This window comes from Pagrus major, chromosome 14 (genome assembly GCF_040436345.1).
Source record: "Pagrus major chromosome 14, Pma_NU_1.0".
In the NCBI taxonomy this organism is placed as follows: Eukaryota; Metazoa; Chordata; class Actinopteri; order Spariformes; family Sparidae; genus Pagrus; species Pagrus major.
Window position 1 is genome coordinate 4,686,264 of NC_133228.1, and position 14,352 is coordinate 4,700,615.

At 42.1% G+C, this 14,352-nt stretch overlaps 2 protein-coding genes across 2 annotated transcripts in view; one reads left to right on the forward strand and one right to left on the reverse strand.

Moving 5' to 3' along the window:
- cog5 (component of oligomeric golgi complex 5) overlaps positions 1–14,352 on the reverse strand; it is a 60,145-nt gene that overhangs the window by 41,039 nt on the left and 4,754 nt on the right. Inside the window, exons 5-6 of the mRNA XM_073480521.1 lie at positions 12,976–13,045; positions 11,300–11,420 (exon numbers count right to left, since the gene is read on the reverse strand). Coding sequence (XP_073336622.1) covers positions 11,300–11,420; positions 12,976–13,045 — 191 coding nt within the window. The remainder of the gene's footprint in view (positions 1–11,299; positions 11,421–12,975; positions 13,046–14,352) is intronic.
- gpr22a (G protein-coupled receptor 22a) lies at positions 4,820–7,443 on the forward strand. The gene is made up of 3 exons (XM_073481044.1): positions 4,820–4,939; positions 5,234–5,380; positions 6,391–7,443. Exons 1-3 carry the CDS (start codon positions 4,820–4,822, stop codon positions 7,441–7,443), a joined length of 1,320 nt encoding a protein of 439 aa, XP_073337145.1.

Below are 14,352 nucleotides of genomic sequence, written 5' to 3' on the forward strand. Positions count from 1 at the left end.
ACTGCTGGAGGCATGATGTTAATAACAACACAGCAGAGCACTCCGCCTCCCCCTTACTCTGTTATTCTCATGCAGGCAGGACACTGTTACATTTGCTATTAAAACATTTCACTGATGTAGTTAATTTTTTTAATCAAAAAGGCTGTGGATCATTTATCTTATCTGCCAGTTGGTTTGGCACACAGTACAGAGGAGGAGAAGATTGAAAATAGTGCCCCTTTTCTATTCATTCAGAATCCAGAATGGGTTGTAAACCAAGATTCTGATTTGAATCTGCATCTGAGTATCGTAACAGTATTGAATTGGGACATAAGCGCCTTATTTTTTACATGTTTTTTGAACTAAACAGAGGGGCAGCTCAGTTGGAACAGAGATATAATAGCTGGGAAGCTCACCAGTGACATCTGTTGGTTAAGCCCACACCAGGCCCCCATCAAAAATGTAGACACACACAATTGCAATTTTTTTTTGGCAAAGTAGTTGATTTTATGTTCATAATGAAACAATGACATTAAATAACCAGTAAAAATAGCACATTAAAAGCACTGAGATGTCTAGGTGAAGTGTAGCTCCCTCTTGTAAGCATTTGCTCAGTGTAAAATATCTGGGTCTAAAATACAGAATAAAAAGTTTGCTGCTCTGTTTCTGCTCCGGCTCTGATCATTATCCTCAAAGTAAACACACAATTCCAAACACACGGTTACAACATTTTACTTTCCCGAAAGAAAACATCTCTACAAAAACGACTCATCCGCTGCGCCGGCCCCCATCAAAAGATACTTGCCATCGGGCCAAAAACTTTTGGGGGATGGGGACCCTGCCATGTGTTAGATGTTGTTCACGTCTACTCAAATGGAAACTTTGAGCTGGCAGAATCTTAGACAACCATAATACAAATGTTACTACAAATAAAGCAGGAGAAGCTGTAGCTTGAGAACAGCCAGTATTGATTTAGAATGCTGATGAGATTGTTACATCAGAGCTGTCTGGTTGACTTAAAATAGCCAATAAGAAATCAGTTTTGGTCGGGGGCACCCTGGCAGCTCAACTGGTAGAGCATGTACCGTGAATTAAGGCTGAGTCCTAGAAGCAGCGGTCAAGGTTTTATTCCAGCCCAGGCCTTTTGCTGCACATCATCTTCAGACCCATTTCTTCATTTTACAAAAAAGGAGTCAAAGTTCTCAAATATTAAATGCAGCCTTACAAGAACACATTACCCAAATAGAAACAGTCTGGTATTGGCCACATTTTTATCTAGCCTCTGTCTGTTGAAGAATGAGTGAACATGACCAGACCTTCCATTCAAGCTTCCAGTTCTTGACATCCCTCGCTACTCACACTCAAAATCTTTTCAAATTTAAAATCTCAAGCAAACCTAGCTGAGGAGTGAACAAAGAACTGATTAAGACCAACTGTGGCCAGTTGTTGTGACAGTCAGACAGCATTTCATTTTATACACCAACACAGTCTGCAGTGAAGGACAAAAGGCAAGGTATCAAAAACTGATTAAACACATGTTCAGTACATGCACAAACACTACACAAGCAAATAGCCAGGCGTCCAATAAGCACAAGAGGGAGCAAGCTATCGGTCAGGGGATGATAATGAGAGACGCAAGAGACATGTAATGCAACATGCAGACCCAAATTTATTTCATACATTTTAACTGAAATCTTCTTGCCTTTCCCTCTGCAGGATTAAAAATGGAATGTGAATGAAGAAGATGAACAAGGGAAGGTGATGATCAATCAGTTCAACAATCAGTTCCTCTCTCACTGTTGTGACAGATAAAGGAGAAGTAAGTAGTGACTGTGAATGTCCAGGCATCGAGGAATCAGTCTCTTTGAACCTACATCCAGGTCTCTGACCTTTGGTGCAACTCTGCCCCCCCTTGGATCACAGGGAAGTGAAGGGTTTGACTGACTCGAGCCCAGAGGAACAACCACACAACCTTGTTTTCTTTTTCTGGTGGAGCCTCCCCTCTATTCTCTCATGTTTGCTATTCTCTGGAACATGTCATGGAAAAACTGACAAGGTCTCACATAAGGTGCTATGGACCATACCGGGATATTCACCATGTCTAGAGAGATAAACAGATGAGTGTGAAAGATGTGTAATACCTGAAATGTGGGAAATAGTGGAGAGAGGATTGTTCTGACACTGGCATTATTTTCAGGCGGAGATGAGACTGAAGGCAATGGTCCAAGCACAACGGACAATGAGGAGACAGAGCTATGCATGAAAGAAAGCATTGATCTAAGTGCACCGCACTGATGTTGCAAACCACATGCCCCCCAATGAGGGGCGGGTTTGTGTTGCTCTCTGTGTTTCACAAACAGACTACGCTCCTCGCCTGAGTGGAGTATCCCCATAGCTAAAGCTTTCAGAAGACTTTTCAATGTCCATCAAACTTTAATATGATCGCCAAAAGAATGCTGCACATCAGCCAGATGAAGTGAAGATTGATTTTGTCCAGGCTGAATATGGTGGAATAGTTTGACATGCTCCACTTTCCTTGTGGCCACTTCGATCGCTGCTGAGCTGGAGAGGACACTGCTGGGGGGAAGTGGTGAGTTTAAGCCTCATATCACACCTGCAGTCAGTTTTCTCTGAACACTACGTAGACCAACGTCTGTAAAAAAACACATATATTATTTTTGTATTTTGTTTTTAGACTCGACACAAGCTAACCAGGACTGTTAAGTGGCTCATCTATCTTTTAATTTCTATCTGACTGTCTGTTTTCGGAAAATTTAAAAAGCTGTCTGCCCTTCTCTGGTGCTAAAACCAGCGCGCCCTGAAACAAAGTGCCAAACTGTCTGGTACTCACAACTCAACACTGACAATATAGCATTTGGCTTTGATGGCATAAACCAATACATAAATATTGGTACCAGACTTCTGATCTACAGTGAAAAAAGTTGTGTTTGGTGCCTTCTCTGTGTGTGCAGTTTGATTGCCCCCCTGATATTTGAAGAACCTTCCTCTTCGTATGTTGATGAAGGTTCTCAGTCTGTGCTGTATCGTAGGCAACTGGATGTGTTTCTTGAAGACGCCTCCAGTTAGTTAGAACTGAAGAAACCTCTCATCCAAGAGGTTTCTTCAGTTCTAACTAACTGGAGAAGCACATCAGGGGAGCACTTAAAACCTGTGGATACCTAAACTGGACCTTTGTCAGAACCTCTAAAAGACCCAGAGCAGACAGAGAGGAGGAGACGAGAAAACATAACAACATCGTCATTCCCTACGTCTCGGGAACATCTGAGAAACTCTTTAATCTTTAATAAACATCATATCCTGGTTCACTTCAAACCTACCAACACTCTGAGCGAGAAACTTGTCCATCCTAAGAACAAAACACCCAGACATAAACAGAGTAATGTAGTTGATGCTGTTCAGTGCAGCCAGGACTGCACAGATTTGTACATTGGGGAACAAAACAACGTCTCCATAAACGAATGGCACAACACAGGAGGGCCAACTCCTCAGGTCAAACCTCTGCTGTCCACTTACATCTGAAGGAGACAAATCATTCCTTTGAGGACAACAATGTAAACATGTTGTCCAGAGAAGACAGATGGTTTGAAAGAGGAGTAAAAGAATCCATCTATGTCAAAGTGGAACGACCGTCTTTGAACAGAGGAGGTGGCCTAAGACATTACTTATCACCCACCTACAATGCAGTACTGAGTTCCCTCCCCAGACAGCTTAACAACCATTCACACCTGGGCTCACCTAGCCCTAGCAACCCACATGAGGGCAGGTTCGACCAATGACCCACAAGTGGCCCTAACGACTCTGTAAGGACACTCCCACACAGAGTTTAAAAGCCTGCAGCTGTCCTCCAGTTAGTTAGAACTGAAGAAGCCTCTGAAACACGTCCAGTTGCCTACGATACAGCACTAAGTTGATTCATTATTGAATTTTGCCAGAAGATAGGGCAACCGTGTAACTCACCTGATGGACCATGCACCACATGTGCCCAAGGTCCTCAGCAGCGGCCCAGGTTTGATTCCAACCTGCAGCCCTTTCCCCGCTCTCTCTACCCCCTTTCCTGTCTGACACATTATCTGTCCTGTCCCAATAAGGGCCAAAAACAATCTTTATATAAAACAGAATTTTGCCAAGGGATAATCTGTTCAGTCACAAGTTTTGTTACGCAAGTAGGGTCCCATATTCCTGATGTTACAATGAAAAACAAATCACTAGCATGTAAAAACAACAGTGTACTTTTCCAAAACTTTGGTTTCGTTTCAACATGAATTCAAATTAGTATCCTGAAAAAGCACATTTAATGTAGAAGGTGATGTTATGACACTGATATGATGTACACTTTTTCTATTTGTAGAGGTATTCAAATGATCCCTTACAAGCAAAACATATTTCAGCATTCTTTGCCACAAGTAAAAATGAGACTCGCATGCTGAGCAGTTTTTGGCAGATGATTTATACTGCACAAGTAGCAGATTATCAAGGCCAATAGTCCAACTGCCGAAAATAAAATATCTTAATTTTAAAAATGTGCGACTTAAGCTCTGACACAACATCCTTTGTCTGTAATCACCTCTCTGTGGTCTCACAAAATGTCCCGCCCACAACACCACCTGAGTGGTTACATGTCACAAGTAACAGCCTATCATTAGTGAATCATCTGAGCCTGCAAAGTAACGAGTAAGTAAAGATATCAAATAAGTGTAGTGGAGTAGAAGTATAAAGTAGCAGTAGCAATGGCAATAATCAAGTACGTAAAGTTGTACATAAGTACAGCATGACTTCTTTGTGCAATCTGCTCTCCAGGCCTCTTCCTCTCATCAGGATAATGCACACATCCCCAGTGCTGATCTCTGCAGCCACCATGAGCAACATGACGGTGCTTGACGCTGCTGACCCCTATGACCTTGACATGACCTCCGAGGCCATCTACCCCATCAGCTTCCAGGTAATATAACAGGCTCACACATACATCAGTGTGACATGATAGCATTATGTCCTTTTGCAAGCAGTTTAATCTACAGAGATCTTCTTTGTTTATGATATTTTTAGGGAAACTGGTAAAAAATGTTTGGCTCACTAATGTATAGGGAATTTGGATTTTGGATTTTGGATACTAAAAAACAGAGTGACTTCCTGTTTATATAAATTGAAATCTTCTACATTATCATTATCACACATTATCATAGCTACATAACATTAAATGTCACACTAAATGCCACCATGCTCTTTCTGTTGGTAGGTTTCTCTGACAGGCTTCCTGCTTTTGGAAATAGTTTTGGGCTTGAGCTCCAATCTCACTGTGCTCGTCCTCTACTGTATGAAACAGAACCTCATCAGCTCCGTTTCCAACATCATCACCATGAACCTGCATGTGGTGGATGTGTTGGTGAGTCTTGACCTCTATTATCAGTTACTTTTGTTGCCAACAGGGATTTAACATACGAACACTTCTAGAGCGACAAATATGACCTGTCAGCCCTGCTGAATCCACCACTTTGTTGGTACACATCGGCTGCGTCAGTCAGTAGGCTGAGACTGGAAGTTCCACTCCGTTCATCAGGAACACAATGCTTTTAGTTTCAAAAAGGGCCAACACACCTACTGCTGTCAGTCATTAGACAGTGAGATAAATACAGGAGGTTTGATTATGTACTATAGACAATTGTAGGAACTAGGGCTGCCCCAAAATGTTGACGATATGAATCATAAGTGGAATCTCATTTCCACAGTTGAATCACTGCTTTCCAATGCTCTCGGCTCCTGTGCTGATTGCAGCAAAGTTGATTATACTACTTTGTTAACCAGACGCTGGTAGAGCCTCCTCTACTGCCATCATCTGTGTTTATTACAACTTGGCTTTTAGTTTGTAGCTTTCTGCAGCACTTTTTTTTATGATTACAAAGCACTCACCAATGACAACTGGGAAAAAACTGAGATTTTGTAATGAAGCACCATCATGATAACATTATTATCAAATGAATATAAATAGCCAGAGCTACAAAAATAAAACCCAGAGTAGAAAAAATTAATTAATTTAAAAATGCACTGATGCACTAGTAACTAAAGTTCTCAAATAAATGAAATGACTAACAAGTGCACTATTTGACTAATGTAACACGGTGTAAGTATACAGAAGGAGAAAATTGAATTACTCAAGTACAGCACCTCAAAATTGTACTTAGATACTAGGGTAAATGTACTTAGTTACATTCCATCACAGTTTCTTCAGCAACCATAAAGCCAATAATTCCTTTAACAAATCAGCTGTGGGTGACAGTAATGATGACAGTTTATTCTCTGGACTGACACAATCTTATCGTACCATTTAGAATCTGATTAGATGGAAACAAATAGAACGCATTCAGCACGTGACCTGAATTTCTGTCTTGTTTCCAGGTGTGTGTATGCTGCATCCCACTGACAGCCGTGGTGGTGTTACTTCCTCTAGAGGCGGACACGGCCATGATCCGTTGTTTCCATGAGGCCTGCGTCTCCTTTGCAAGTGTAGCTACAGCTGCCAATGTCTTGGCCATCACGGTGGACCGCTATGACATCTCAGTGCGGCCTGCGAACCGCGTGCTGACGATGGGCCGAGCTGTAGCTCTACTGGGATCCATCTGGGCTCTATCCTTTTTCAGTTTCCTGGTTCCCTTTATGGAAGTAGGCTTCTTCATCAGCTCGGGTTCAGACCTTGTGAACCAGACTGCAGTGGTCACAGTGGCTCAAACAAATGAGTACTACACAGAGCTGGGTTTGTACTATCATCTGCTAGCACAGATCCCCATATTCTTTTTTACGGCTGTGGTAATGCTAGTGACTTACTACAAGATCCTTCAGGCACTTAACATTCGCATTGGGACACGCTTTCAGCACAACCTACCTAAAAAGAAGCAAAGGAGCAAAAACACTATCTCTTTGAGCACTGCAACACAGGCAGAGTCGACTGACGCTTCACAGAGCAGCACAGGAGTCAGAGCAGGTGGGAATGCACCACTGGGCATGCGCGCATCAGTGTCAGTCATTATTGCACTAAGACGAGCAGTAAAGCGTCATCGGGAGAGACGGGAGAGGCAGAAACGAGTCTTCAGGATGTCTCTGCTCATCATCTCCACATTCCTTCTTTGTTGGACTCCAATTACTGTGCTCAACACCATCATCCTCAGCACTGGGCCCAGTGATTTTACAGTTCGCCTCCGCCTTGGCTTCCTTGTGATGGCCTACGGAACCACTATCTTTCACCCACTCCTCTATGCCTTCACTCGGCAGAAGTTCCAAAAGGTTTTGAAAAGCAAGATGAAGAAGAGGGTGGTGTCTGTGGTAGAAGCTGACCCTACACCAAACAATGTGGTCATACATAACTCATGGATTGACCCGAGGAGAAACAAGAAGGTCACCTTTGAGGACACAGAAGCCAGACAAAAATGTCTATGCTCGCAGGATGCCGAGTAATAGGATAAACTAAAATGTGAATATGTCAAATATGTACAGTAAATGGGGATTGGTTCCATTCCAGACTATGGCAGAAACATTTTAAAAACTGGCATTTTAGATGGAGACAGTTTGTTCTTTCAATTAGAGAGGTAGAAAGCATTTGACAAAAATCAAGGAAAACTATTCTAAAAATCTAAACAAGCTAAACAGACACGTGCTCATTAACACTGGAGAAGATAAGAAGTAATAAACCCACAAAGGCTAGGTGTTTCCTAAAAATAAACATCACCATCAAAAGGGAAACTACTAGCAGCTGAATGTGTGTGAGTTCAAGGATTGCATTTTTTCCACAGCACAAAGGATGTCTCAAAATAGGTGTAGTCGGCTCACAAAGAGAGTAATTTATTGCTATTTATTGTGGAATGTCGTGGAGTGTTCAGTCAAGAACAATTCAGTCATAACTCTGTATCTAAGCAACAGTGCTTGTTGTTCTCTGGTTAGTGTAATATGAGACATAAGTCTACTGTATGTACAGTCACAAAATACCTTGATATTGTTTGTCACCATTTGTAATAAACAACCAAAGCCACAATATGTGTCAGTGTCCCGCTGCTCTCTTTAGCTTCTCCATGTGGAAACGGATATTAGAAAGACTGAATCAGACCATTTGGACACTGTTTCTCCTTCATTTGCCTCAGAGGTCACCTCTGTCTGTCATGACAAGTACAGTGAAAAAAATAAGGCACATCCTTTGAATCTTTTGTTCAAAATAAGGCCACTCTTTTTTGCAAGAAAAAATAAATAATTTAATTAGGTGTAAAGGGGAAGAGGTACAGATCACTACACTACCAGAACATCCCTTTTCTCCTACCAATACAATGTATTTGTTTGAAAGACACATGTACCATTTACTAAACACCTTAAACAGCCTGTGTGGTTTTAAGATAAGCAGCTATATGGAGGTCCATATTGATAGGGAGAAATGACAAATGAGAGCATTGCTGAAAATCTGCCATTTGAACATGGAAAGACAATTTAAAAATCAATTAGTAATGATACTTGCAAATTATATTCCATTTATTAAATGCACTGTCGCCCTAATCAGTCATGTCTTGTTGTCCTGTCAATAAAGTAGGCAATCATTCTCTTCATAAGTAAGAGAAGTGGAAGCATTCTGTAATTGTGAATAATGTTAAGGTTGCTGTTTTCTAAATTGCAACTGCCCTACAGTATTGTTACCATAACAACAAACATGAAGTCATCCGTCACTGAAAGGAGCTTAGGCATCTCAAATGAATGAGACAAAACTTCAAATTAAGGTTTTGAATTTTTTTCACGAGATCAATCTTGTTATTTCAGAAAAAGTGACGGCCCGATGGCAGTCTGAACCACAACAAAAGGTCACAGGTTTGATCTGCACTTTAGCCAAATTCATAGGGCATTAAAATCACTACCTGCTTACTTCATGCAGGGGATCAAACTATCAACGTCAGATAAATGCTTTATATGTAGAACTTGGGAACCAAAGAATGAAAACGATGACGAAAATGATCTCTCTGTGGTAAGTCTGATTCAGTGCTATATATAGTGGTTTGTTTGAAGGAAGCGTTTTACATATTTTGGAAGGATAAAGAAACCCAAAGCCAAATGTTACCACAGACACATGGGTTTCACATGGCTATTTTTCCTATGTATTAAATATTTATGTTATTACACTCTTCATTTTAATGTTTGTACTGAGTTTCTTACAACAGCTGCTATTTGCATTTCAAGCAAATTTGATTCAACTAAGACCAAGACGTTGGCGGACTAACATGGTCACGCGGACAATGCTCACACACTGATGTTAAACAGATACAACGTTCATCAAGTTTACCATCTCTGTTTAGTGTGTTAGCATGCTAACATTTGCTAAATTGCACTAAAGACAAAGGAGAGCTGATGGGAACGGACATAAAGCAAAGTATTGGACACACTAAAATCTGAACGTGATGATGAAAAGTAAAGAAGATTGCCAAAGTTGTTACAGCGTTTGCTGAGGGGTACATGAATGCATGTGTCAAATGTCATGGCAAATATGTCCAACAGCTGTCATTTCACTCAAAACTACATGCCAACCTCATGGTCACAAGACAGGGAAAGTCATGGGATCATCGTGGCAGACTTGGGATCCATCTTATGAAGACCATAAACATCTGTTTAAAATTTCATGGCAATTCAATTTCTAGCTGTTGAAATATTACAATTTGGACCATAGTGATCCACCAACTGCCCAACACTGCCACCCATAGAGCCATGCCACTGGCAAGGCTACAAACAGCCCCAGACCAAAAGTACACATAAGTACGTGGACATAATGTTGTGTAATTGTGCTATATAGTGTTTATAATGTGCATTTTATTAAAGACTTTTCACTGGAATTCAACTATTCTTCAGAAGACTCTTCTTTAAACCCCACTGAAGAGACCCAGGATCCCACAGTGCGAACTCTAATAAAAACACAAAGCAGCAAAGCACACTTGAAAAATTGTTGGAATTGTTGGATCACAACCAACTGGCAGACCAGAAGTTGATACTGTAACAGCTAGAAGAGTTTGTTTCTGTGCTGGAGAACACCACCGACATTAACCCCATTTAATGGCTCTGTACAGCCAAAAGAACCACTTGTGATGTGTGTGTGTGTGTGTGTGTGTGTGTGTGTGTGTGTGTGTGTGTGTGTGTGTCTGTATGTGTGTGTGTGTGTGTGGCATAAGGAGTGGTCACAGTCAAGCAGTCATAGGCTTCTGAAAACACTTGCCCTTGTGAACCCACTGTGACATGTAAATGCATTGTGATAACTCAGGCTAGTGCAGCAGATAGATAACTGGCGGTGGTGACAGCAATGCATCAATATCACTTTCCCTCTGCTGACACCAGAAGGTTACACAGTCCTCTGAACCTATCCAGCCATTGTTAGACACAACAAATGTGACCGAGAGACTGAGACCAAGTCTATGAAGGGCAGCTGGTGTGGTGGTATCATTACCTCCTTCATGTTGTGTATTTTCATGCAGGGGCACGACATTAAACAGTAATGTTTGCTTCACACATAGGGCTAGGGGGGTGGGCTTTCACAGTAAAATTCAGGCCAGTTCTGTCCTTCCATTCCCAAGCAGCCCTGCCGCTGACACAACAGGCCTCATGCTCCGATTTAAAGGTCAGCAGCCCTGTCATCACTGAAGCTGCTGTATGATAGCTTCTATCTTTGATCCTGTACACCACAACACAACCAAACTATTGGCTCTAGTGTAGCCTGCCACTGCCAGCATTTTTTGCATCCTAACAGCCTTGTGCTCACTTTTCTCACAATTCCAAAATTAGGTTGAAAGAATTAGAGAAAATTACAAAAAAAAACCAAAAAAAACATTGAGTCTTACTACTACTGCTACGTCAGGCAACTAAAAAAAATGGTAAATGGACTTTTATTTCTATAGCGCTTTTCCAGTCCGCTGACAGCCCAGTGCTTTACAACACTTTCACCTATTCACACACACATTCATAAACTGATGGCAGATGTGCAAGGTGCCGACCTGCTCATCAGGAGCAGTTTGGGGTTCAGCATCTTGCTCAAGGATACTTCGATGTGCAGCTGGAACCAGGGACTCCAACCAGCGACCTTCCAATTACTGGACAACCCACTCTACCTCCTGAGCTACAGCCATGACAAACAGCCTGCATTAAATAAACCAATTTTAGCAATAAGCCTTTGGTGAAGGTGGTCTGGAAGGATCTGCACTGGTGTTAAAAGCACACACATGCCAGTGGTGCATGGGTCAGTTTTGTAGAAACAGATGTGAGTGATGGATTAGACATCATTAACCATGTATGTCCTTACCGAGTTCGTTAAGGCTCTGAGCAGCCTTGGTGATCTCCCTGCTGCCCCCCTGGAGCTGTCCCTGGAGCCTCTTGCTCAGGTACAAGATACGTATGATCCTCCGCAGCAGGTCACAGGCCACCTGGAGCAGGAGGAAGAGAGGGAGGAAGCAAGACGGTGAGGTACGTGAATCAACCTACAAGTAAAATATCCACAGATTAAGCATTTGCTAAGGTACAGTAAGTGTGATGCTACACTGATGTATGTTCAAGTGCAACGGTAAAGCTCAGTACGAGGCCATGTTGGTGGCAGTACTGATTGGCGTCTTTGAAGTAACAGCCACATGGAAAGAGAACATATATCTTAAAAACAGACTAAGAATTACACTATAAATACATCATCAAATTAACTTGAGGTTTACCTGAGAATGGGTAAGGGGTCTGAACTACATGCAGGCCAATCTAGTACCCACATACTGCTGTGGCACGTGCAGAATGTGGCTTGGAATGGTCTTACTGGATAAGCAGGGACATCCCTGTCGTCTGGATGGGCGCATATGTTGTTCCAAAAGCTGTATGAACACATGAAGTTACCCATGCCGTGGGCACCAACACACGCTCATACCATCATGCTGACTTTTACAATTTGCTCTGGTGACAGTCTGGATGGTCCTTTACCTCTTTAGCCTAGAGGAGATGATGTCCATGACTTACAAAAACAACTCCAAATGTGGACATGTCCATCCACAGCACACTTTCTCTGTTTTAGGCCAGTTCATTTCAGATCTTAAATCAAGTCTTAAATTGCATTTAATTTATTACATGTGGTACTTTCAGCCAAGCAATCTTGTTGGTCAGTAATACTTGCTTTTAAAGCCAGGGGAAGAAAATTAAAATGACACTTTATGGCTGCTATGTCGACTCGTATGGTAACCATGGAGCTACTCACACTACTCAATATTCAGGCACAACAGGAAAAGGGACAAGTCATAAAGTATCTCTTTCAAATAATTCAAACTCCATAGAGTCTCATTCATTTGAACTGGATTTTGTTTGTTTTTTTACAGAGGCAGTCGTAGTGTGTGGATATCTTCAGGATGTATGTCCATGTAATGATCTGAGATGGTCAAATGTAATTCAGTGTAATGAGAGAATGACATTGTGTTGCTGATCACAAATGGAGGCCTTATTCCCCAGTGACTGATCATCTGCTGTTTGAGTCACATCCAACCTATACTGAAGGCTCAGGCGAGGCCAGGACTGAGAGTGATCCCTGTCTCCCTCTTACACACACAGAAAATCTGAGCAACACGGAGCCATTAGCCCAGGCGAGACACTTCAGAATCACACTGACCTTTTAACAGCCGCTGTTTCATCAATATTTAATCATGATTTCCCTCGGCTGCACAAACAGGAGAACTGCAGCCCAGTGTTCTTACTGAGCTGCACGCACAGCAGCTTGGAGCTCTGCACACAAATCTGTTGCCTACATATAGGAAAATGCTGAACCTCTCTCCTACACAGTGTCGATTTCTCTGTGGGCTTTGGAAAGCTTCAAATCAAATGGAAAATAACGTTGTGCCATGTAAAGAACAGTCTTTCTATTTCTTCTGCCATCTCAAAAAGAGACAGTGAGTGATTCACACACAGCAACAAAAATTTAACATAAGCATCATCAAATGTGCAGTAGATTACTACCTGCAGCCTGGCAAGCTGGGTGATCCTGGCCACAATCTTGTTGTACGGGTCAACAATCTTGGTCCTGATCCTGGAAAGACATGCATGTAATAACTGTTTATCAGCACAAAGAATGAGAAAAAGAGATGCCAGACATCACAGTCAACAGGTGATGAAGGTACCTTTCAAGGGTTTTTTGCTGGAGAAATTAAAATGTTTGTGACGTGCAGTAAACAGGACTGCGAGATAGATTTGTTTTGCTCGTTGAAGCTGAGGCTGCAAGATGACACCATGGGATGATGTGAAAATTCATGCCAAGATAAGATATGATATTATCCTGATAATCATCAAAAAATATTGTTAAAATTCTTAAAATTGCAGTAAAACGTACTGGAATCACTTTAACCTTAAATTTTAGAAAACAAATACACTGCCCAAAAACATTAAGGCAACACTTCATGGTGACAGTATAACACCAAGTCAGTTAAACTTCAGGAATATCAATCTGTCCATTTAGGAAGCACAAGTGATTGTGAATCAGTTTCAGCTGCTTTGGTACAAATGGAAGTGACAACAGGTGCAATGGAGAGGCAAAAGCAAGAAAAGGTTTGATTTGACCAAACTGTCAGAAACAGACTCCATGAGAGTGGCATGAGGGCCCGACATCCTCTAATGGGACCTGTGCTCACAGCCCAGCACCGTGCAGCTCAACTGGCATTCACGAGAGGCGTGAGAGAGTCTGGAGACGCTGTGGTGAATGTTATGCTGCCTGTAACATCAACCAGCATGACCGGTTTGGTGGTGGGTCAGTGATGGTCTGGGAGGCATATAATTGCAGGGTCGCACAGACCTCCATGTCATAGTCAACAGTACCCTGACTGCTGTTATGTACTGGGATGAAATCCTCAGAGCGACTGTTAGACCTTACACTGGTGCAGTGGGCCCTGGGTTCCTCCTGGTGCAGGACAATGTCACATAATCTCTGGTCTCATGTGGCCAGAGAGTGTAGACAGTTCCTGGATGACGAAAGCATTGATGCCATTGACTGGCCCTCTCCTTCCTCTAACCTAAATCCAACTGAGCACCTATGAGACGTTATGCATTGGTAAATCCGATGTCCTGGAGCTCACTGATGCCCTGATCCAGGTCTGGGAGGAGGTCCCCCCAGGACACCATCCACTGACTCATCAGGAGCATGCCAGGAGTCACATTATGAGTTGCCGTGATTAATTTTCAAGCGAGTTGGATCAGCCTGTGATTTCAATTTTTTACTTTGAGTTTCGGTGTGATTTTGGGTTGATGATTTTGGTTTCCGTTGACCATTGTTACATCATTTTGTTCTCAACAAATTGTACAATGTACATCAGTCAAGATTTTCAACTTGAATTCAATTGAATT